Genomic DNA, 26,750 nt, shown 5'->3' on the forward strand with positions numbered 1-26,750 from the left:
TCTCCAATATAGTTTCAATTGAAAAAGCGAATTCACTACCGAATGCTCAAAAAAAAAAATTTGTATAAAATTTGATTCAATCACTGATGTATGTATGCTGATTTAAATCCCTCTGCTTTCTTTCCGCAAAATATTGGTAGGTTTTTAGCCTTTGCTGGTAAAAATGGTAGAAAATATAATAGAGCTAAAAAGTTGTTATATATACCAATAAAGTAGTAAAGTGCGTGACGACAGTATCTTCAAAAATACCGATAAGCGCCGTAGAAATTTTGAAAAATATCCAAAAAATATATCTACCGAAATTAACGATAACAGTTGGAAAGTATCAAAAAAAAAAGAAAAATTCCCAGTAATCAAAAAAGAATAATACAAATGTCTGAAAAATACCACGAGAATGTCCATAATGGCCCCATGGCTTTGAAAAAATTCTGAAAAATTCTGAAAATATTCCGGAAAATTCGAAAAGGGTAAAAAAAAACTAAAAAAACGAAGATTACCGGAAATTATCAAAAAAAAATACCGATAAATTTCGACGGTTCCGAAAAGTTTTGATCACTCCAACAAAAAATAGAAAAAAATCCTCAAAGCTTCTCAAAAATATAATGAAAATTCCTATACGTGCGAAGAAAGTTTCTATGTAACCCAAAAAGTTCTTAAAAATTACAACAGCTTCCCGGAAAATTCAGAAAACATTTTCAAAAACCTCCAAAAAAATTTTAAAATTTCCGATAAATCTTGAAGAATACCCAAAAAAATTGAAAACAACAAAAAAGAAAAAATGGAATAGACTTAAAAAAAAAATACCGAAAAAAGCGGCAGTCCCAGAAATTAATGGAAAATATACAAAAAAAAAAACGATAATTGTCGAAAAATTCAGAAAGATTCTGCGAAAACACAATTCCAAATAACTCCAAGAATTCTGGAAAAATTCTCATAAACAGCTTACAAACTCGAAAAGCGCCGAAAAGGAAAAAACTCGCAAAGAGCAGCGAAAGACGCTCATAAATTCCCTAAAAACCATTATGAGTGCCAAAAAATTCCAAAAAGTCCTGAAAAATATTGCAAAAAATCCACCTCGAACCATATAGTCCAGAAAGATGAAAAAAGACATGAAAATTCTCAAAAGCTATATTAAAAATCTCAATGAGTACTGAAGAATTCTTGTAAGTTTTAAAAACTTCTTAAAAAATAAAAAATAAAAATAGTTAAATATGTTGACCAAAATATATTGTTATTGGCGTTAAATGTTTTAAACAGAGTTGCCACCTACTTATAGTAATTTTTTATTACCATATATGTTGAATAAAATGCATCTATATAAAGTTCGCAGGAAAAAAGTAATTTACATAAATACGGAACTTATTTTTGAGAAAGGCTGCCACCTAAAAACAAAATCAGAAAAAATTAAAATTTTTTAGCTAAGTAAAATATTGCAATTTGTACACTATATCAAGTATCAAAATTTTATTTTGAAGATACATGTGTGTAGTTGCCACCTAGCTGAAAAATTAATACATATTATAATAATAACAATATTTTGGCGGTAAAACATTTGCTTCTTCTCTGATATGTGGTGTGCGTCTTATTGTTGTTACACAAACGGCGAATGGATTTTATGAAAAGCGTTTTTCATGGCGAAAATACACTCAGAGGTTTTCCCTTGCCCGCCGAGTAGCGACCGCTGTTAGAACAAAAAAAAACATATTTTAATTTAGTTGTTGCTCGGGCCAGGCAGCGAACCTAGGTGCTGCGTTGCGGTAGTATGCACCTCTAATTACTCAGACACAGTGGTCGAAGAAAGAATTAAAATTCTAAATAAATTCTATATCCAAGAACAATGTTGTCATATGGGTATATTAAAAAAAGGGTTTTCAATAATTTGATTCTAAAACATTTTGCTTGGAATATGGTTTTATCAAAAAATTAAAAAAATTATTAACTACTCCAAAAATTGCTGTACGATTACTATTTGAAAATTATGAAACAAAAAAATTGCGTTTAATAATTCCGCTTTTAAAATATTGGTGCTACCGATCGGAAAAAATAAAACAAAAAAATAATATTGAAAGAAAACTCATAAAAATAAATCAAATAAGGTGGCAAGCTGCCAAAAAATTAGAAACAAAACGGCATAACTAAAGTATGTAAAATATGAAAATGCGGTTATCATACAAAATTATTGATTACACTTTTAACTAAGAATATTTTTGATAGAGCTACCACCAAAAAAAATATTTCATTTGTAAATAATATAAAAACATCAATTTTTCTTAAACACGTTTTTGATATAGTATTTTTTTTTTATTTTATTGAGCACATTATGAAAGTACATATCGCTTAAATGCTAGATATTGCACAAATTTAATACAATTTGTTTCACTCAAATGTTATTTTTTAGTCTTTATTAAATGATTGTGAAAGATAACTAAAAAAAAAATGTACATGACAAAAAAGTGGCAAGGACAAGAAATTGAACAAAATGAAATTATCTAAAAGATAAAATGGCATAGAAAAATTGCAGAAAATAAGCACATGAAATAAAAAATAAATCAACTTCAAATACAAAAATAGTGATGCGCAAAATTTATGAAATATTTATACAAAATGCGAACACGGGCTTTTGATTTGTGGCTTTTCTAGATTTTTCAACGCATTTTTTTTTCAAATTGGCAAATAAGATCTGAATTGAGCAACTTTTATTCTGCTACTTTGGCAAGCCTGCAGCTTTTCTCTTATTGGCATTGGAACCTAATGCAGTGGAACGCGATTATTGAACTAAATTTTCAAATCGCTCAACATTTTTACTATAACGCCAACAATTAAAGAGTTATCTCTGCAAGTAGCGGACAACAAACTGCAGACTAAAAAGGACATTTCAAATTGAATTTTTAATTTTTAAGCGTTTTCAGCCACTAAATTATACAATTTTTTTACGTAATTACGATTCTGCAATCGATTTCCTTAAAGGTGAGATACAAATTATGTATATAACTTTATTCTCTTGCGAGTTTATGTTACAAAATATGAGAGTACTAGGAATTCAAGGTAGCTAGGCTTATTCGTTATACGTATGTATGTACGTAAATGAGAAACTGGCGCAAAATGATGTTGAAAAAATTATTTCAGTATCCCATGCATTTCGCATTTTGTAGCATATTTCACGGCGCGCACACCGCATCGAAGCGCATCACGCGCAAGCATCTCTCCACACGCGTCACCTCCGCCTGCCTAACTCTTTACCACCGTCGTCGTTTTGTACTCCACAGCCGTGCTCATTTGGGCGCCCAAATTCTCGCGCACGAAATTGCGTATCTTCTGTAAGTGTTCATCTACTTGCGCGACACTTGGCGCCGCAGTGGTTGGAGGCGTTGTGGCGCCACGCTTACGATTGCCGCGTCGTCGCGCGGGTTTTGCGCTATGCGCGTGATAATTAAATGGACGCGGTGTGACTGCAGCCGATTGTTCATTCTCGGAGGCGGCATGCGTGGGAGCCGCATCATAGTCGATTTGCTGCTGGTGCAGCTCTGGCTGCTGATACTCTTGCTGCTCCAATTCCAGTTGCTCGTGCTGCTGTTCGTGCAGCAGCTGCGCTTGCAGTTGTTGCTGGTGGTGGTACGCTGCTGCTGATGTGCTGGCATGGCGTTCGAATGGCCGTATCGATGGCAATTTATAGCTACCGGCATAATCTGCGGCGCCTTTCTCGCTGTTGTGCGTGTAAATGACTTTGGTGTGCGTTTGGCGTGGGCTATTCTCGTTCAGCGCTTCGGCATGCGCGGCAGCCAACTCGTGTTGCTGTTCATGCTGTTGCAGCGATTGCTGTGGTGCTGCCGGTTGGTGTTGGTGGTGATGTTGTTGCAGGTCCTGCTCCTCCTCCTGCACATAGATGGGCTGATGCTGCAACGACGCCGCGTGCTGCGCCGCATGCCCATCGTAGGCGCCCTGCGGCGATATCGCCATAAAGTAGACATTTTGGTAGTGTGTGCTGCCGCCATGCGCGCCAAATTGTGCTTCCGGCACGTAGTAGTATTGCGGCACCGCCGGCTGCTGCGCGGCGTGTACAAAGTATTGTTGCTGCGGATGTTCCGCTTCAATTTGCTGCTGTGGCACATATTCTACTTCTTGCTGCTGCTGCTGGTGATGTTGATGCTGCACCAGATGATGTTGCTGCAGTGGTGCTTCATGCTGCGCATTCACTTTTCCCTTGTAGCCTTGGTAGACCTCATTGATTCCCGGATACGCAATCGGTTGTGGAGTAGCGGCCACTTGATGCGCATACGTCACTTCAGGAGAATAGCCATGCTCCTCTTCTGCTGCAGTTAGCTGCTGAGCGGTATGCTGTCCATGCGTTGGCGGTTGCAGCTCATGCGTTGGCTCAGCGTACGCTTGCGCTGGTGCGACCGCGTGCTGTTGCTGCTGTACTTGTTCTTCGTACAGATGTGCTTGTTGTTCGTGCTGCTGCTGTTGAAGCACTTGGTGTTGCTGTTGTTGGTGCTGTACATGTGACTGATGGCTTTGCTGCTCGGCTTCTTCCAATATGCGCAGGTATTGCGCCGCGCGTATCTCCAAATACTGCTGCAGCAGCGTTTGAAGATGAGAGGCATACTTGGTGGGACCGGGTATGCGCAAGACGATGACGGGCTCCTCGTAGCCGCCATGCTGTGCCTGCTGCGTTGTCGGTTGATGCGGATGGCGCGGCACATCAAGCACGTTTGGCGGCTGTTCTGCGCCATGTTCCGGTTGCTCCACATAGCTCTGCGGCTGAAGCTCATATGAGTAGGAAGGCTCAATGCTGACATCCGTCTTGGGTGGATAGTAGCCAGGCGCATCGGCGGGTATGTTCTGTTGCGAGTAAGGATAGAACACAAATTTGGGCCGCTCATAATGGTAGCCGTTGTGCGAAGAGTAGGCGCCATAGCTGCGAAAATTAAAAATAGGTTAGTAAATATCTCCAACTCAACTTCCATCCACCTTCTGCTTACACTCACCCCAACTCGCCGTCAATGGTGCGCTTGCTATTCTGCTTCTCGCTCTCGGTGGTGTTGTCGTGTTCCACCTTGATTTTGATCTTTTCGCCATGCAGTTGGAATTGCTTGTCCAGCTCTTTGATGAATTCCAAATCGTCAGCTGGTAAGTCCTTGAAGGCGGCCGTCACATCCGTTACTTTTTTGCGTTTGCTTTTCGAGTTTGACGTTGTCGCCGCGGTCACGTAGGATGTGGGCGTTTTCGTTGGTCGCTTCTTCAGTGACTGTACCTTCTTCGGGTAGCTGGCTTTTTCGGTAGTTTTTGTGGTATTATTGGAGCTGAAGGTACTATTATGGCTAATCTTCAAAGATGCTTTGGTGTCGCTGTCGGCAACAGTGGTTATTAGCACTGTGCTTGTCTCATCGCTTTGTTTTGCTGTAGTTTGCGATTCGTCCTGCTTAGCGCCATCAGCTGGTTTGCTGATAAAAAGCAATGCCAACAATAGGGGTAGCTGCAAAGGGCGAGAAGTGAATGAATTAGCAGAGAAGTCATAGTTTTGTACTGATAAAAATACTGACAACGAGACAATCAACTGCTTAAATTATGTAATCAATTAATTTTTAATAAAAACCTCCCGCCATAAATTGACTTTCTAAAAAATTAAAATGGGTACTATTTTCAATTCACATGTATGTTTTGAAATCTTTGTTTCGGTCATGTTCACTGGTTCACTTCTGCAATTCTCAACTGGCTTAATCAAATTTATTTGACTTAAAATACAAGGATGTTAAGGCATTTCCGAAGATACTATGAACCTTTGAGGAGAATACAAACCTCAGGCGAGTACTAAGACAGATATCTCTCAAGAAATGTTGGAGCAGACGAATGAAATGTAAGTTTATCCGAGAAACTCCAACTGACGGTCGCCATGAATGACGTAATTTTAATGAATCTAACTCCAAAATATTTTTAATACAGGTACAATTTACAAAGAAAATTAAGATTTTACAAAAATGATAAAATTTATTGAAAAATTTCAATTTATAAAGAAGTTATATTAATAAACAAAAAGTTCAAAACATCGGTGTGTTAAAATTTTAAATTTAGAGATGTAAAATTTACAAAGAAAAATTAAAATTTACCCAAAATGTATAGTTAAAGAAAATTTAATTTGAAAACAAAAATACATCAAAATATGCTTATTGCATAATTTTTTTCCTACGTATAGGTAAGGGCCGTGAAGGGGGTTTGATTTAGAAATAGATTTATAATTTTTTTGATAATAATCCAAATTATAATATGTCAACAGATTTGACCCAGACATACTTTTTCTTAATGGGGCTACCTCCATTTTTTTTTTGTATTTTTTATATGTAATGCGAGTTTGATTCAGTAATAGACATTTTTGAGCAGGGTTGCCAAACAACTTTGATCAAAAGGCATTTTTAAACAGCATGACCGACTAATTTCAGGAACTATTTTCATTAAGGATACCATTCAAAACTTGTTTCGGAGAGTTTTAATCCACAAGTTATTTGGAATAAAGTTGCCACTTAGTTTTTAAGTGATTTTTTTCTAATTTTTCCTGGAACAGGGCTGTCTAACTTAGAACATAATGTCTTAAATATTATATCGTGTTTATCATTTACGTTTTATCACGTTAATTGTTTTTAATAGAGTTGCCACTTAGTTGAATTGATTTGTTTTATATATCTAATAATACATAAGAATTGTTTCTAATAGTTTTAATCCGGCAGTATTTTAGAATAGGGTTGCCAGCAAGTATTACCACAAATATTAGTTTTTTTTATTGTTTGCGTACAGTTTTAGAAATATTTAAGAGGTTTTTTTTATGAGGTTGCCACCTCACTTGCACCATAGTTTTTTTATCATAACGAGTATTCCATAAAAAATAAATTTGCATACTTTGGCAGTCACTGATCCAGAAATATTTTTGACTAAGGTTGCCACTTAATTGCATTAAGATAATGTTAGAATCTCAAAATATACAAGAATGGTTCCGAATGGGAATGGGATTTGGGAACAATTTTAAAGATATGTAAGACAGCATTTTGAATGAGATTGCCACCTGTTTATTCCTTCGCTCTTTCAATATCAAGCTAACAAATATGTACGAATCATTTTGAGTGGCTTTAAAGCCGAAGTACATATTTTAGAAGAGAGTTGCCGCCTAGTTATTAACACATTTTTTCAAAATAAAATTTTGGAAAAAGTCTAGAGATAATTGAGATAGTTTTTAAACAATTTTTGATGAAAAATATTTTTTAAAAGTATTGCTAAGCCCCGAAAATCTGGCTAATGTAACTAATATAAAAATAAATTGATGTTTTCTTACGTTTCGTATGCATTTTGCTAAGTTAAATGTTTTCTTCTTTGACCAAGTGACGGCATAACTACATATGTATGCTTTAAGCTAAATACTAACACAAAATTTAAGCTTTAGATATATTTTTTCATAATTTCTTAACATTTACTACGATAATTTGTTTATCTTTTTTTGCTCATCATCAAGCAATCTCTTTTATATAAGTGACAGCACAGATCAAAGTGCATAAAAAAATAATAAAAATAAAAAAATATTGGCAACATTATCGACAATCTTCGTTATAACGAGTGGTAATAGTTTAAGAAACCATAACACACACACACGCACACTTTCACAAGCACAATGAAATTTGCAAAATTGCAAAAACAGAAAAAGTGCTCAAAAGCTAAAGATTGCCTGTTGACTGCGCGAGCTTTGGTAACAAAGCAGAATGCCGCTGCTGCTGGCTGTCGGCTGGAAGCTGCCGTTTGGCGGGGCAGCTCCATAAGCTGCAGTGACCAATAATGTTGTAACAATTTTGGCCAACTAGCTGTGGTCACACATTTTGTATTTGCGTGGTAAAGGAGTAGGTATGTATGTGAGCATGTGCATACGTTTTGCTTTTTTTTTAAATAACTTTAATTGTACGTTTGTTCGCCAGCTGAATGACTTCCTGCTTCATGTTGAAGATGCGAATGCCACTTTAAATTAACCGTTATGCTGTGCCAGTGAATGTGCGCTTATCTGTATTGGCGTAATCTTACTTATATGTACATACAGTGGGGAGTAGTGATGAGTATATGGTGATTTTTGTTATATATTTGCAAGGTTTTTAAAGTAAACAATTTTTTTGCTTCAACCAAAAACATATTAATCAAAGTTTCAAACTTTATACAGAGCTTAGAAAAATTAAACAAATTTTCATTAAAATTTTGAGCTTTTCAATCAAATATTTTTGAGTATGCAGTTTTGTAAATTTATTGATTTTAGTGAAAATTTTAAGCGGCTGTAAAATCGGGTTGATTTTTGGGAATTTTTTTTGTGACGGCTTTTTGCACTTTTTTCCATACAAGCATGAATTTCTTATGGAAGAAAATGCGCAAAACCATTTGCAAAGAAAATTAAGAAAAACAACGCCACTTTTATAAATTGCACTTGTTATATGAAAAACCCGCAAAAGTCGTCCGCAAAAAAACAAATATTAAAAATCAACGCGATTTTGCAGTCACGTAAAACTCGCACTTTATTATACTAAAATTTTTAAATTAACAAAAGTGCACACTCAAAAAAAAAAAATCTGATTAAAAATCTCAAAATTTTATGGAAAATTTATTACTTTTTCTAAGTTCTGTATGGTTAAAATATGAACCATACTTTTACGAAAAAATAACATAAAAATTTTAACTTTAAAACCTTGCAAATATTTAGCAAAAATTACCATGTACTCATCACTGCTCCCCACTGTATATACAAACATGCCTGCATATCTACCTACATACCCAGTGGGAAAAGTAGTAATGCATTACATGCGTGACAAAGAATGTAATGTATTTCTTATGAGTTCTAGATTCTGTTGCTATTTAATATCTAATCAGCATACTAATCTTAATCTATACAAAACGTCCCAAAAAATTCATATTAAATCGCATATATTTTTCGATTACTAGGCAATGCAAAATTTAATGCCCAACTTTTCTTGAGACATCGCCGTGGCGAAAAAATGCCTATTCGTATGTGAAAACTGCTGTTTTACTGATTATTTTTTCGATTACTCCACATTATATTTTCCCACTGGGTACATATCTATCTACATAAGTACATACTACATATATACATACTTATAAATATGCTGCACGTGCGAATACACACATACATATGTATATACATATGTATGTATGTGTGTAGTTCAAATTATCTGTTGTAGACGAAAATTACAATTGACACACTGTGCCAGTTTCATTTGTATCTTTTTTTATTTTTTTGTAATAATTTTAATTTCAAAGGCCGCACAGAATGTTGAAAAAAATTAGGAACATTTTAGGAAAAGCAACTAATTACATAAAGATGATTTTTAATTTCTGAAATTTCAGAGTTTTTAATACTGTTTTTACTTTTGAATTATAATTTTTTTCAACTCTCTTTTTTTAATTACTGAATTTTCAATTTTTGAATTTCTTATGCCGATTTCTTTTCTACCGGAAAATACAACCTTCTCTTTGCCCTCTACGCACAAACAGTAAAAGGAGGGCGATGAGAGGGCAACCTGTTTGTGTAGAAACGAAAATGCCCATGATACAAAAATACAAGGTAGTTTCATTTAAATTTTTTTTGATTAAAAAACAGATTATTGACATTCTCCCTGATGTCAACATTTGGCATAGCGTTGCTACATCGGAAATTTGTAGGAGAGGGTAATTTCAAATCATATATTGGATATTATTTATAAAATGGTGGATTTCATAAATGCTGAATGAAGAGGCATATAACACAAAAACTTAGTAAGGAAAATACTTTGTTTTAAAAATTAATTCAAATATTTTGTCTAAAGTCATTGATAATATAGCTAAAGAAAAAAGTTTAAGAAATAAAATACTTTTGTTGGCATGTATCCATTTTATATATTTTAAGATAAGTTTCAAAGTTTTTTAATTTTATTTAAGTAATTTATTTTAGACAAAGTATTTTTTCAAGAAAAACATTGTTAATATCCATATATTTTATATTAAAAATTTGATATATAAATAGTAGCGTTTTGAATTAAAAACATTTTTAAAATTGATTAAAACTAAATCTTTAGTGATTGGCTATGCGAAAATTTTTTTCATTTTCTTATTAACTCTGCGAATTTTGTTTTGTTTTATTTTATTATTAAGATATCTATTCCGAAAAAATGTCCTACCTAAATAAAACCGCTTTAGAATTTTTTTATCTAAACTAATGTTCGTGTTTAACAATAAATTTTGCACGTAATTTAGGTCTGTGGTTAATAGATCCCCATTAATTTTGATAAAAATTGCATTAGCCTGCTCCAAAAAACTTAAAAACTCCGGTTTTGGTTTATAAAGCCCCCCCTCCGAAAGTAAATTAACATACGTAAAATGTTGACTATTTTCAGCAGATGTTCGCATCCAAATTGACTCAAGCCCATTTTTGAAATTATGTAGCCGCCAAAGTTTTCCAGGCCATCGAACTCAATATCACTCAGCGCGGTCATGCGATCCAAAAAATTATTGGCTTCTTCCTGTTCTTGAAGCTACAACAGATATGTATACGGATGTTTGCAATATAATCTATATTTAAAGTAATAAAAGTAGACGATTTTCTACCTCGATATGTTCTGCTGGTGACAAGGGAACATCGTTTGTTTCTTTGAAGACATGATGTGTGAGTGTGAGTGTGAGTCCTCTAGGTTCAAAACTTACTAAAGCATCATATGTTTTCTCCACATTGGCTTCTGAGCACAACATGTTTTCATTTCGACCTAAGACCCTGTTGGTTCAATTCCAAACAGATTTTCTTCACTTCTAAATAAATTCAAAGGAACATGTTTTTTTTTGTGTTGCTTATAAGAAAGTTTAACACACATACCCCTCCAAATACGTGAGATATTTTTCCAAATTCTCTTCCGTTTCTTCTGATTCACTACTGAAAATTATGAATATCAAAATTTGGTCACTTTTGCGATTATCATGCTTACTTTTTACACTTTGGCACTGCACTTCGGCTTAATCTTGCAGTCTTCTTGGCTAACGACATTTCATTCTTTGCAAAGTCACACTCCTTAACACCGCATGCCAGCAACCACTTCTCTCGAATGTGCGGAATAACGGGGAATTGGAAGAACCTTACCTTTGTACCTCTGCATAAATGTCTTGTATACGGGCCTTGATTAAATAAACAGCTCATTTTTTCTTTTTATGTATTTTTTTTTTTGAATTCAAACAAATTTTAATGTAGAATATTTATTTTATTTAATGTTTTACATAAAAAAATATTTTTTTGTATCATGGGTGGTAGCACGGAATGTCATAATCTGCTTAATTGTCAGGTGGTTAATATGGCGACGAAAAAGTGACAATGGAACTACCTTCTTTTTTGTATCATGAAAATGCCATTAGTTAGATTTCTTTTTTTAAATTTTAATTTTTGGTAATAATTTTTTAAAATTAAATTTTTTGTATCATTTCATTAGAGAAACATTTTCCAGGTTGAATTGGTTTTAATATAAAATTTATTTGCTTATAGATAAATCCACACCTACATATGCATCTATGTAAGTACTTGCATGCACTGTTGTTGTACTCTTATGTACATATATGTACATGCGCATCACATTTATAACTGTCAGCTTAGAATTGTGGCCAAGGCCAGAGTCGGCATTGTTTCATTTATGACGAGATTAATTTAATTTTTGGCGAAGAACCACTCGGACCACTTGCCATACGCAGCTGTGCGCTGTAACTACAAAACAAAACAAACATTTTATAGTGCGCTGAGACCCCCGCAAACACAAATAAAAATGAAAAACATGAAACCAAAAATTAAAGATTAAAACAGAAAAAAAACTAACAGATTTTTTTAAGCACCAGTATTTGTTTGAAAATGTGTGAGAAACAAAAAGTTACCGATATAGATTATCAGGAATTTACAAGTTTCTCATAGAAAGATACAATTTTCTCATAGAAAGATATATCAATCTGAAAGTTATCAATGTATTAATCGATATCAATATTTAATTATTTGTCGATATCAACATCTACTAATTCTTATCTATATTACTTTGAATTTAGTTATCGAAATATTTATTCATATTCATCCGTACTTTTATTGATTCCATTGTGATCGAAGTCGTCATCGATTATCGTTTTTCAATAACGTCATTAACGTCTCCTTGATTATAAAAATTTTAACAATGTTTCCGCAATACTTAATAAGGTTTTATCGGTAGCAATATCGATATATATTTAACAAAAACTTTCTTGCAATAGAATTTATTGTTGTTGATAGCGTTATCAGTTAGTTTATTGATATATTTAAACGATTCGATTAACGTGCTTTGAAAAAAGTTTTGGACAGGGTTGCCAGACTAAAATTAAAATTTATGGAATAAGCAAAATGGTATAGTTTTCGACATGGTGTATGAATATTGCAATATTGTTTCGAAATGCAACGTACTCTAGAAGAGCGAACAGTACTAAATTTGCGGGTTTTGAATAGAGTTGCTAGCTAATTAAATAACGAAAATTAATTAAAAATGCTAGTAGAGTAGGAAATAAGTTATAAACTAAATAGCAGATACTATTTTTTGAACGTTTTGGTAATTAGGATTGCCACCTATTTGAAAAATATAATTTAGTTAATTATTCCTATATTTACTCATAATGTCCAAAGGCACGCAACAAATTTGAGGAGAAGCTCGGTCAAATACTTAGCAAAAGTGTGAGCGCCGATATATTATTAAGTAATTGCGCAAATGGAAAAAATAACAATAACAAAAAATTTTCGGAGCTACATTTTTTCCTAATTGAGTTGCCAACTATTTAAAACCATTTAGTTAAAAATAAAGAGTAATTGCTTAAAATATTGAAATATATTTATTAAATGAAAGGAATTTTTTTATATTTTATTTTAAAAAGGGATCGTTGCCAAGTCTTGCGAAGTGGGAATACGCACCTCTAAACTTTCAGCCACATCGGCCACTTATTTTAAAACGTGAGTTTACTAAAAAAGGAGAGCACTAACTCAAATACGGTTAGTAAGTGGAAAACATTTTTGGGCAGAGTTACCGCATACCAAAAAAATAAAGTTTCTAAAATACTATAAGTTTATATTAAAATAAGCGAGCTTTTGAATACTTTTACTTGGCATATTTGTCCGTAGGGTCTTATATTTTCCTAAACAGAGTTGCCATCTATTTAAAAATGTAAATTTACTAAACATACATGTGTAGCACTTAAATTATAAAATATGAGCATGAAATTAAAGAATGTTTGAAATATTGTACATATGTATATTGAAAATATTTTTAAGCAAAGTTACCACAAAAATAATGTTTTTAAAACACTGTAAGTCTACATTAAATTAAGCGTCATTTTGAATGCTTTTATTTGGAAATATTTATCCGTAGAGACATATATTTTTTAACAGAGTTGCCATCTATTTAAAAAATTTTAAAAGTTTAAATTTACAGCACTAAAATTATATATATATACAAATGGGCATAAAGTTAAGGGAAATTTCAAATTTGGAATTCTGAAAATATTTTTTTTGCAGAGTTGCCACCCATCAAAAAAAATTAAGTTACTAAAATATCGCAAGTTTTTCAAAAATGTAAAAAGTATATATTATTGAGCTCGTTAGCGAAACATTTGCGTGATTCGTTGCAGGTATTGCATACAATATTAAATGCGCTATTTTCTTACCCGTCTGAATGCAAATGCAAGTCACTATGTCAGCGCAATGCGTTGCACTAATTAGTGCCATTTACCATTTACTATGCCATAACCGATGCTTTAAATACCACACTGATTGTTTTCTCACAATTGAAAATTTGCAACTTTTACTTTCAATTTTAAATGTGTTAAGATTTTATGACTTCAATGCAACATTCGCTCAATTTTGTGGCAGCAATAAACAAAGAAATATGTCAACAGCTGGAACCGCAAGCAAGCAAATGGTCTATTGTAATAATTGCATATTAACATAATAAATATGCAGAGTAAACGGCTTCCCTCTCCTAGGTATTTATTATACATGTATGTATATGCATATATTAACAAACATATTTAGATATGTATGTATGTGTGCATGTCTCCATAATATATGGCATGTGCAAATACACACGCGTGCATATTTAACTAGTCATGCAAAAAAATCGCATTTTTCTTGTAGACAACAGCGACTGCAGCGAATAGCAATGGTAATGGTAACGGCTAGTGAAGGTGAGTAAGCAATTGTTGGAGCGTGTGAAAGACGAATGAAAAATGATATTTGCAATTGAAAGCGTGATTGCAAGAAGAAAGCAAAAACAGATGAGGTAGAAAAATATTTATTAAACGCAAATGTGACAGAAAAGTGTAGGAAAAACAGCAGGAAATTAAAAAAAAAATAAAAATAAAATGCGAAATTAAGCAAAAAAAAACATGTGTGCCTTCATATGTACTAACGCACGCTTAATATTTTGTAGTGTTGAAACATGTGTGGGAATTCAAAATAATATACAACAATAGCAAAAAAAAAGGTAAACGTTTGAACAAAATGTGTATTCAATAAAATATAAACAATAGCAACAACAAATTAGAGCAATGCAACGCAGTGACAAGTTCACACAGCGAGCAATGCGCCGCTGCCAAATTTAAAGCCTTTTAGCGCCGCTGCACCATTTCGAATAACAAAAGACTTAAGAGACGAACTTGTAAGCCGTCACAACGCCGCAGCAAAAAAATTTAGTGAAAACATAAGCAAATGTATGTATATGGGCCATGTATGTGTAAATGCGCACAATGTAGTTGCTGAAAGTGTTTATATAAAGGCACAAAAATAAATTAAAGACAAAATTAAAAAAACATAAAAAAACATTTAAGTTAAAACAAATAATCAGCAAACATTCAGTGTAAGTGACCTTCTGTCTTTGCGTTAGGTTTTTTTGGTCCATCTAATTTTTTAATCCGCTACAATTGCCAAGTGTAAAATCAGCTGGGCTGTATTAACTTTCAAGCCCTTAAAATTTTTTGACAACACACCTTGGTATATAAATATGTACCATGTACCATGGCTAAAAAACTTATTTATCGTCTGTCTGAAACTCTTCTCTACCTCAGTGTTTTGCATCGACGTTAAGGTGACATTTGTACCAAAGTCAAGTAGAGGGGCTATCACTTACTTATCACCTAGAAGCCCGCAATCATTGCTATATTGCTAAGATTACTTTAAGATTTGCAGTGCTAAGTGCCACCCCTAAATTAGATGAACCCATCTTGGCCACATGTTGAGCAGTCGTTGAAGGGATCCTCAATGCTCCCATTCTGCGGAGAACAGCCATACGTTTTAACTTTTTCCAACGTCTTAAGGTATTACAACTTCTCTGATACCGTCCAGCACACTACAACCGCATTAAGTAACTACTTGCAAACCTCTTTTGTCCATTCTTCCACACTGCGCTTCCACAACACTTTGCTGTCCAAATCACTCCAAGGTATCTCGATCAGTACTTGAGGATAACTTACGTGTTATACAGCTTCGGATGAATACGCACAAGGGCCTCATTCTGCCTTGCGAACAGTACCATACCTGTTTCATCAATAAGTAATGGATCCCTTATTTAATACCAAATCTCCACGGAGGGATAACTTGTTATCGTGGTAAGAAAGGTGCGAAGTTTTAGTGGGTAAACCTGTCACGCAAAGGGGATACATAGCCTTTGGACTCTTCGTTTCCGTTAGAAAAACAGTTGGCACGTTGTTGAATGCTCCGTAAATGTCCAGAAAACATCTGAAACATATTCCTTATACTCCAGAGCCGTTTATTTTATATTTTTCTCAAGTGCCTTTAAAAGAAACGACGTTAAACTAATAGGTCTAAATTTTTTAGAGTTGGTTGATTTTTAAGACAGGGCGTGAAGATGATGTATTTTGGATCGAATTTCCGTCATTCCATAATACATCAACATTCCCTCGAGTGCACCGCGTTCCTCTTAAGTAGACGCCTTCTTTAAACAATAGTACATATTTAGTCAAATTTTAATGAATTTTGAAAGACACATACATTTTTCGAAATTTACCGTATTTTTTTTACTTTTAAACTCAAACTAAACTTTTAAACCTTTTGAATTTATCCATAACTCTAATTTTTGCAGTCTATCGCTTGCATCTAATTAAAAAAAATAATAATTGTTAAAATTCATTTTACCTATGTATATCTAAAAGCATTACTTAAAACACGAAAATTTTAGTGGAACTTACTGTATTTTAAAATAGCTCAAAAAAACTCTACATTTTTAGTAATTTTTTTTTCCATCTCAATATTTTCAACCAAATTTTTATGAAATTCGAATAGGAGATACTAAAACATAAATACAATTTTAAGTTTTTGTTGAATTTTTGTAAATTTCAAAAATCTTATAAGAATTAGAGATTTCTTTACATTTCTGCCAATTTCAAGATTTTCTACTAAATTTTTTTTTAATTTTTCGAAATTTTTTATTCGAAAATTAAATTTTTTATGGAGCGGTTTTTGTCATATTATGAATATGAATATATATACCTATATTTTTTAATTGCTTATTGAATATGTTTGATTTTTGGAATCATACAAAAATTTCGAGATTTCTGTACATTTTTTTTCAATCACATTTTTATGGACTTCGAGTTTTTGATTTATAGGCTGCATTTCTTTATTCATTCTGAACGTTTGGAATAAACTTTTTTGTTTACTTATTCTTTAGAACGTTCCTGATGATATGTAAACGTATATTTCAATGGCATTCTGTTTATTCTGGTTGTGAAATGGGTTTATCCGGAATGTATAAAGAAACGCAGCCATAAATAGTTTTCTGTTTCGTTTAAAACGGATAAATCCAAGGCATATAAAACAGGTAGCATTAGAGCAAAAACAAAAATTTACGTGTATTTTTTTGTTGCTTCTAGCCTCTAAAGTGTCAAACAAGTATTCTGATTTATTTTAACATCAAAGCGTGCCAAAACAAAAATTGATGCAACTTTTTTCTTGGTAAATTTGTTAGCTTCCGTAAGCATAGATCCATCCTTTGCAAGGCCCAGTAATCAGCTTTTGTGCTCTGAGTTAGGCGAACATACTAGTCTGATTTTTAATTACTGACAAGATTTGCTCAATTTAGAATTTTTGTAAAAAGAAATTAAATAGATTTAGCATTTTAGATTTTTTCCATGCCTCCAAAATTATCATGTCTGGAAGCAGAATTTCAAACATACATATTAAAATTTGCATTTTTTTTTGAATTTTTATGGATTATAAAAAGCCTCCGAATTGTTTGCAGCGTTAAATTTTTTAACCAAATTTTTATGAATTATCCGTTTTTTTTTTTTTTATTGATAAACGCTTTTTTTTTCATTCCACCAAAATTGACAGTAACTGCTGTCTATCACTTCCATCTAATAATTATTACATATTCATTGCTTTCATATGCACAATTGTATCATCGTGTGCGTGCATGCGTGCGCCTTCATGTGTACTTGTTTGCGCAACATTGCATCACAGCATGTTTTCGTGTAAAATTTCATGTCGTACCAGTTGCACCCCTGCAATGAAAGACTCATCGCACGCTTTCGCTAAATGTATGTGGCAAAAATTAAAAAAAGATATAAACGAAACCAACGCAACGCCAACGAAACTAAACAAAAGACTTAAGCAACAAACTTGTCGCACGCAAATGCAATTATGTGTAAGTGAAATGCATTGTAAGTGCACTTACAGTAAATGCTGAAAAAAATGGCAATGTAAGCTTTTCATGCGCTCTGTACTACATTTATTTTGCTTATTAAAATTCATACAGTTGACCAAAAAACTAGCGCTTGCTTATGAATTTAAGAAGATTCTAAATTTTTGTTGCATAAAACAAATTTCCAATTAAGAAGTTAAAAGGAAAACCAACAGAGTGTGAAAATAATCACATTGTTTTTAAACACATACAAATAAGTACGCGCGCGCACGCGTAGCGAATCGCTTATGCTCACCACTTCACAATTGTAAGACATACTACTAAACAAACGTCCTCATTAATTGCGCCCATTAGCGGCTACTCGACGGCTAAGCGGCATGCAACTGGACCGCGTTTTAGTTACCTTTAATTCACATTTTCTCATTTATTATACACATTGTTGCTTTTTTGCGCTTGAACTACGTGTGTGCGTTTTGTTTTGAACAAACATGTCTTCATGTATGGGCAATGAATGCCCTTACAAAAAAGATATGCGCATATAATTTTTCTTGTTAATTTTTTGATGTGCTATTGTTATTAAAATTTGTCTTTTTCTTTCTTTTTTCTTATTTTTGAATGTGCTACTTTACTTTAAAAAGGCTAGCGATTGTTTGACCTCACATAAATTTTTTGAAAACATTTGTGTTTTTTCCAGAGCGTTTATGAAAATTTTATCGTCGCTTATTGGTCAATTCACACATACGTCGCGTTCAATGTCAAATGTGATCTGTGTTAAGACAAAAAACAAAACCTATTGTTGGCCAGTTATGCATGTTGACAACGAATAATTGGTTTGATTGCGTTTGTTGTAAGTGATTTAGCTACAGAAAAATTTAATGCCATTTATTTTCTAAAATTACAAAATCGGAATTGGGTATGGTTGTGCTTCTAAGTAAGCAATTGTAGTTGCGTGGCATAGCGGGCCAGTGCCATCATACAGCGAAGGGTAAGCAAGGGTACGCCACAAAGAAGCCTAGCGAAGCCTTGGGTTTTACAACCGCCTAAAAATTCCCCCCAAAGAGTTTTTATGGAATGCTGCCGGAGGGCAGTCCGTGGTCAGATATGCATATTTATGTGTATGAGCCATTCTGTTTTAAGTCGGACAGATTTTGTAAAAAAAAAATATATCATGTCTCCGATTCGCTTCAAATTTTTTGTATGGGTTCTATATATGAAATAAACTAAGACGTATTCGAGGATATTTTTTTTTCATTTTTTATTCGGAGATACGATCTGTCGAAGTGTGGATTTTTTCGTGATTCTGACTAATCATAAAAATGGGCGTTTTTAAAGAACCATTTTAAAAAATTTTTTTTTGTTTGTGACGAGATGGTTTATTTTGTGAGAGTCAACAATGTTTTGTAATTTGTTTCCGAAAAATAATGATGCATATATTTAGCAAGGTGTTAAAAATCGGGTTTTTGCAAAAATTTAAATTTTATTACAGATTCCAGTAGAATACCTATCCAGATATAATATTTGTATGGCAAGATTTTTCTCTAAGGCGACAAACCCCTAGAAATGGGCATCGCAATTAAAGAACTAAAGTTAAAACGCAGATTTTATTGCGGATTTCGGCATAATATCCCTTCGTAGATATTCTGCCGAAAGCCACAATAAAATCTAAACTTTTGAACTTTGGTCTTAAAATTACCACGCCCATTTGTAGCAGAAACTTTGATTGAAAAAGTTGTGCAAAAAATGCTGTTAACGAAGCGATATTCTGCCGAAGTCCGCAATAAAAGATGCGAGTCGGAGACATGACATAATTGTTTTACGAAATCCGTCCGACTTAGAAAAGAATGGCTCATGTGGGAAAAATTCCGTCAAAAGTCAACCGGAATTTTGAACTACTTTTAACTAGCTTTTTATTATATTAAAATTAAATAGGCTATTAAACTGCATACCCGAAATTTTTTCTAAAAACTTTTATCAAAAAGTTTGAAATTTCGATGAAAATTTTATGGAGTTTTCTAAATTTTGTACAAATTTTGAAATTCCTATTTACTTACATATATAGTTTTTGTTACAGTGAGAACAAAATTAAAACAAAAAAGCGTATTACTTTAAAAAATTCTACCGCACTTTTTTTCAATGGTGGTAAGTGTAGGTCTAATTAATTTTTTGTTGTATTGGCTTTAATTTTGTTTTATGTTTCTCGTTTTTCATTTTGTTTTGTTTTATTTTCATTTTTTAAATGTAGATTTTTCGATTTTTTGTCTTTGATTTATAAATTTGTTTGGTGTTTTATTTTTTCATTTTCCTAAATTTTGAGTTTTTTTCATTCTCTTATACTTTTTTATATTTTTATATTCAATTTTATAATTTTTATATACGTCGTATGCTTTCATAAAATTGTTTTAATTTGACTTTTTTTACTATTTTATTTTTATTGTTTGGTTATATAATTTAAATTAATATTTTTGTTTTGCTTGGTTTTATTTAATTTAATTAAGTGTATCTATCGTGTATCGTCGTAAAACTGTAGGTCCCTCCTCTTTGTGTGACAACATCAAGGCGCACGCCACAAATCGTATGAGAAGCTCGGCCCAACACTAACATATATGTAAGCGCCAATCTATTAGTTAGTGTATCTATTTAGTATATATATTCTTGATTTTACTTAAAGTTTCTATTTTTTGTTATTTTTTTTAATTTTGTTAAACTTTTTTTATGGTTTCAATATTTTTTTTTTTCATTTTTTTAATTGGATTTTTCTCCCTATTTTCCTTTGACTTGATTTTTTAATTCACCTTATTTTATTTTATTTTATTTTATTTTATTTTATTTTATTTTATTTTATTTTATTTTATTTTATTTTATTTTATTTTATTTTATTTTATTTTATTTTATTTTATTTTATTTTAATTTATTTTATTTTAGTTTATTTTATTTTATTTTATTTTATTTTATTTTATTTTATTTTATTTTATTTTTTATTTTTTATATGTATGTACATACTTACATACATGTGTATTTAGGTAATTTCATTTTATATTTTGTACCATTTCTTCAACAACAATTAGCGACTTCACACCAGCCAAACAAATTTTTTCTACACAAATGCCAGCTATTTGCGACCCCCTGGGCACACTCAAGAGGCATGGACGTCCACAGATTATAAGCGGGAACAAATGCGGTAAAAAGCCAGTAAAATGAACGGAGGAGAGAGAAAGAGAGGAAGCGAGTATGTAATCGCAGGAGCAAGAGCTCTGCAGTGCTTTGTTGCAAAACGAATGCCGGAAATGTATGCGCAAGCGCAAGCCCAAACCATGCGCAATTAATTTCGCAGATAGTGGCTATTCAAGGATTTAACTCTTTGCCTTTATTTTGAGCTTAACTAACTACTTGACTTAACAATTACTCGTTATACTATATTTATTTGCTGCTTATATATTTATTTATCTTTTTTTACTAATAGTTTTCTACTTTTCCCACACATGCGCATTCATGTTTATGTATATGCAAGTAGATTTATTTTACTATATACATATGTAGCGTACACATTCAAATTTATTTATACAAGTAGATATACCTCCTTGCTCGCTTGTGCCATCCACATAAGGAGCACTGAACTGGCTGTTGGAGTTCAACATTGACTCAATTTTTTTACTCTTTCTTCTAGTTTGCAACTTTTATATAGTTGTTGTTGTTGTGTTATGCCGTAGTTTGCTTGCCTGTGCACATTTTTGCTTCGTTGACTTTTACTTCGATGTGATGCGCACAGCCGGCATAGCAACTTTTTCGCCACATAACCGGTAGGCGTGTGCCCACAAAAAATGTTTGCCCGCACATAAGTATGTTTGCATGTGTGTATGTTTGTTTGTATATACATATGTAAGTAGGCGGCATTGCTCGCACACCTACAGCGCGTCCATTATGATATATTGTTTGCAACATTTGGCCATAATCAAGGCTGGTGCTGTTTGTTACAGCTGCTCGGCACTTCCTCTTACAGCTCACCTGCTCAGCGAATGCGCCAATTACTACATACATACATAACTACTTGCAGCTTCAGGTTGTTTGTATGCAAATGTTGCTATTCAAAATTTAATAGCAATGCTGTTGCTAATATTTCTTTACTTCAATTTTCTTCTTAATTTTTCTGCTGAATTTGCATAATTTTGCACTACAGCGGCACAGAGCAAACGAAATGAGAGAAAATGTGGGTAGAAAACAATTAAATGCTGATGTAATAAATTGTAAGTGAGTGTATTAAAAAACTGTAAGATAAAAATATAAATTAGAAAATGGCTTTTGCGAAAAAATTGTTGTTAATTGGCATTTCTAGTCACATAAATACGAAACAAATCGTAAGTAGCTAAAGGCCAACTTACAATAAAACAATAAATAAATGGCAACCCTATGCGAATTTTTCATTGTGGAAATCAGAATGCAGAATTTACCGCAAATAACAAAAATTTGATTGTAATTTTTTTACATAAACAAATTCTAAAACAAATGTAAAAAAATAAAAACGTATAAAATCATATAAAAACTTATTTTTATTTATTCTAGTCTCTTTAACTTTACTAAAAAATTAAAAATAATTTATTTAAAAATTTTTTATTCACCCAGTTGCACATTTTATACAAAGCCTTCCTCCGAAATTTGCATATCTAAAAATTTTATGTACGTAAGTTTTATATGCTTAATTTTTAGTGAAGTATACCAAACTTCTTATTTTTTTATAATAATATAAATTTATTTTTGTCTCCAAACCAAATCTGACAAGGACTGGCGGACATTCGTTCCAAAGTAAATCCATCAATTTCACACCTGTTGCATTAATTAACAAAAATCAGATATATTTTTTTCCTTTAAAATGCATGAAGAAAATTTAAAATTGTATTTTAAAAATTAGTTAATTAATTTTTTATTTTTTGTTTTTTTTTCTATGGCTAACTTAAAATTATCGTGTTTTATTACAAAAAAAAAATCTTCTCATGAAACTAAAAATTTTGCTAGTTTTTAATTAAAATATTGTAATTGAAATTTCAGCACAGTTTATCAACTATTTTTCTTTTTGTGTTTTCTAAACGAAAAAGCCTATTGCAAAGTTTCTACGGCATGACAACAAATTTGTATAATTTAAAAAATGGAAACGAGTTTACCGTCTGCAGTTCTCAAGAAAAATCACAACAAATATTTTTTCATTATTTCTGTTGCTAGAAAAAGTACTTTGCTGTAAATTTTATTGAAAAAATAAATATGTACTTATACGAGCATTTTTTTCTTGAGAGCTATGTACATACTAGAGCTCTCGATTTTGTTCGCACATTTTCAAACAGCCCGGGTATATGAGCAGCGAGTACTCGCACACTTGCTCAATGCTCATTACTCGAAAATTTTCGAGCATGAGCTCGAGCAATTCGAGTTTTTTTCGAGTAATTTGAGCAATGTTTTTTTTATTATATTGTCATTTTTGGTAGCAACTTTTTAAATTTTTCAAATTATTGATGTATAATGCAAAGATTGTTACATTGGTATTTAATAATATAATTTATTTAACATGAATTAGAAAGCAGCTGCTGACAAATACAATTTCAAAAACTCGCATTTGAGCAGTTGAGCAATGAACGATTTTCGAGCGAGTATCGAGCTACTCGCATTGCTCGATACCCGGGTATCTAGAGCTCTAGTACATACTGATTTAAAAATTTTTGATAGGTAAAAATTTGTTTTCTATTTCCACTGCGTCGTTTTATATGCATTTTTCGTTTTTTCTTGAGAACTGTAGACAGGCCTTAGTTTTATTAGACCTTCGTCATTAAATTTTTTTATCATTTAGAGTCCAGTGGAAACCCAATATAAGACTTTTGCCATACATTTTTTCCAAAATTTCTAGATTCCAATTTTTTGGAAGTTTTTGCAGGTTTCAAATCTATTTACAAAACAAAATTATTATAATTTTTTAATACGACATTGGAGATCTCTTTAGCTTATAATTTTCCTTTTTTCCATTTATTTTTTTCTGCATTATATTTAAACATTTTTATTTTGTTCAAACGTTTTTTAAATAAATTATGTCTCCTCATGAAATAATTTTTGCATCACCTGTTAATAGCATTTTTTCATTTAATGTAATTCACAAATTTTCGGTTTCTTGTTTGTAGTTAATAACATACTCAAATAAATGTATTAAATTATGTAAAAATTTGCAATGTGCACTTCATAATTTTTGGCTTTCATATCAAATTTTTTATTTTTTTTACTTATATTTCATTTTTTCTAACTTTTTGCAAAAATCGTATAAATTTGATGAAAATTAAAAAAAAAAAAAAACAATTTATTTCATAGAATTTTTTTAATACTAAATTTGAAGCTTCAAGTCTTACAGAAATTTACTGCCTCGTCTCATTTTCGACTAACTTTTGATCAATTACGTTGCAATCGTCTCGGTTGCGTTTAAACCGGCTAGAATGATGCCGTCGGACTAACTTTTGAAGCATTCCTCTGCAGACGAATCGTTCGTGATACATAATAAGACTGTTAGGTTTTATTTTACATTACTTAGCTTTTTTAAATTTGATATTATTTTATTTTCTTTTTTGATCAAAAACTTGTTATTACCTAATTTAAATTTTTTATTTCATATTTTTTAACTTTATTTTGTTTTTTGTTTTGTTTTCATTTTTGATTTCTCTTATTTAATTTTTTATTTAATATAATATTTAATATAATCAATTTTATATACATATATATATTTTTTTAATAAAAATTTTGGGATTTCTTTAATATAGCTTTAATTGGTTTTACTTATTTCTTTTATATTTGTTTTCAAAATTTTTAAATATATTTTTTGCTATTTTTAAATATATTTTTTGCTATTTTTATTTTTGAATTAATAAAAAATATTTGCGTTTGGAAAATTTAAGCAAAATCTATAAAAAAATCCACTGAAACTTACATATATTATTTTTTTTACGCACATATACATGTACATTAGATCTTACCACCCCTGCCTCTAGAAATATTTTTCCAAGGCAGTTTAGAAAAAAATTTGGCCGAACCTAGATGCTTCCTTTTTAAATTATTCGGTGCATCTACATTCGGCAATAAATTTTTTTATAAATAGTTCTACTAGAATAATCAACCAGAACAGGGTAGTTGAGGTCAATAAACTTTGAACAAAAATATTGTATCCTTAATCCGAAAAGTTCGATATATCATACTTTAAGATCCGACTGTATAGGCCGAAAATATGATAAAAAACCCTACGTTCGACAAAAAAAGCGAAAATTACCTTGCAAAAATACTTTAGATTCAGAGGAGTACGGCGAACGTTTTTTCCCGATACCATCTAGTGTACATATATAAACTACCATATGTACATACCTATGTAAATATTTTCCTAACTATTTTTGCGTTTCTTAAGTGGAAGATACATTTTTGGATTTCATAACCTTTGTTTTTAATTTTCTTACCCATATCCAATGGATATTCATGTTGCGCGAATAGTATTCCTCCGATTTCAAGTACGAAATGATATTCAGCTTTTAGTGGCGATTTAAATGTTTTTATTAAAATCACAGATTTGTTTGTCAACTCAAGTTTGGGTTTAATATATTTTTTCTTCCTTCAAGTCACAAACTTTTATTTTATTTAATTTTCGCAAAACTTTTCTACAGCACCTTGTGTGGTTATCCCCAAACACCACGGTGTCAGGGAATTATAAATTTCTTTTTCCTTCTTCTTACTTGTTTTTTATATATATTTTTAATGTTTGCTTTGCACACTCAACTTCAAGCACCTTCTCACAACGATCGCTCACTTTCTGCTACTGCTGCTATTGTCACTGTTGATGTTTGCTGTGTGCCACCAAACGTTGCACGAACGTCACGTCACTCACTATGCCCACCGCTACCACTGCATTTGGCTTATATACCACGAATGGAGTGGGCAGTCAAGCGATCAGCTGATTGAGTCGTGTAAACTCTTTCCATGCAGCTGAGCGCATCACTTTGAGAAAAATTGTGGTGAGTGCAATGTGAATGAGTCTCTATTGGCTATCTATGCGTTGAAGTAGTGTTTTGTGTGGCTTCAAAAGCATTTGACCGGTAACCGGCAATTATATGCAATCTGCATATTCACCACAGCAGCGTGGTGTATTAAGATGTGCAAGCAGCGCGGAAACTGGTTGGATCAAAAAAAAGATGCTCCACTCTGATTTGGAGGTGTTGCTGCGGTGTGGCGATTTATTAATGTTGTAATCGCTTATGCGGTCACAAGATCAGTTAGCGTGTGTGTGTGTGTGTGTGAACGCATATGTATATGAGATTATTTTGAAATTTAAACAATAACGGTCGGTTCAAGTTCAAAACGATAAAAAATAAATATTTACACATTAGATATGCGTACAAAAGGTTTTTTGTCCAATCGACAGAGTACCTTTCATTTTTTTCTACATTCACACAATGCAGGGGCGAATGACTTGCATTAAGCCATTAATGACTGCTTCTTTTATAAAATCTTAAGAAACTAACTCATCCAAAATTAAAACTTCGATTAATTGAAGGGTGATGGATTTTGGACTGGCGCGTGTGAGATCGAAGCCAGCGCCTCGGACATTAAAGATAATTTTTCTAAGCGTCTTCTGCAGAGATGGAAGAATCAGGTCTAGCAGCCGCTGGCATATCTTACTTATCTTTGCGTCCCTTAACGCTTTTATCAGAGTAGTTTGAGGGCAGTCCGCTGTCTCCGATGACTGCTGGACGGAACTCCGCAGTGCAGGATCTGTCTAAATCTGGGGTTTTTTGGTGCCACAAGTTAATCGTAAGCCACGGTGACTCTAATTGAAACTGTAGGTTGACCGCTATCAAGAGTTCAGACATCCATCGGCGTATGCAATACCTAATTGGTTTTGTGTTTGTAAGTCAATTTGCGGACTTTCTCTCCAGCTCGCCAGACCGCTGTGTCTCAGACAAAATCCCGATAGCATAGCTGGCTCAGCGAGAACACTGAAACTGAACTGCTTTCTTCTCCCAACTCGGCTAATGTCAGCCAAAT

The 26,750-nt window shown here is 32.5% G+C and overlaps 1 protein-coding gene and 1 long non-coding RNA gene across 2 annotated transcripts; one reads left to right on the forward strand and one right to left on the reverse strand.

Moving 5' to 3' along the window:
* Positions 1-2,960: 2,960 nt before the first annotated feature.
* On the reverse strand, positions 2,961-25,579 carry LOC118748727 (putative mediator of RNA polymerase II transcription subunit 26). Its single transcript, XM_036483378.1, has 3 exons — positions 25,169-25,579; positions 4,986-5,473; positions 2,961-4,915 (listed from the first exon to the last, which is right to left on the reverse strand). The coding sequence occupies exons 1-3, from the start codon at positions 25,187-25,189 to the stop codon at positions 3,229-3,231; spliced, it is 2,196 nt and encodes a 731-aa protein (XP_036339271.1). The 5' UTR covers positions 25,190-25,579; the 3' UTR covers positions 2,961-3,228.
* On the forward strand, positions 9,640-10,643 carry LOC118748728. The gene is made up of 2 exons (XR_004994080.1): positions 9,640-9,786; positions 10,407-10,643. It is a non-coding gene; the product is annotated as an uncharacterized LOC118748728 (long non-coding RNA).
* Positions 25,580-26,750: the final 1,171 nt, after the last annotated feature.

The sequence above is a fragment of the Rhagoletis pomonella genome, unplaced genomic scaffold (assembly GCF_013731165.1).
Source record: "Rhagoletis pomonella isolate Grant_MI unplaced genomic scaffold, Rhpom_1.0 Rhpom_scaffold_00013, whole genome shotgun sequence".
Classification (NCBI taxonomy): Eukaryota; Metazoa; Arthropoda; class Insecta; order Diptera; family Tephritidae; genus Rhagoletis; species Rhagoletis pomonella.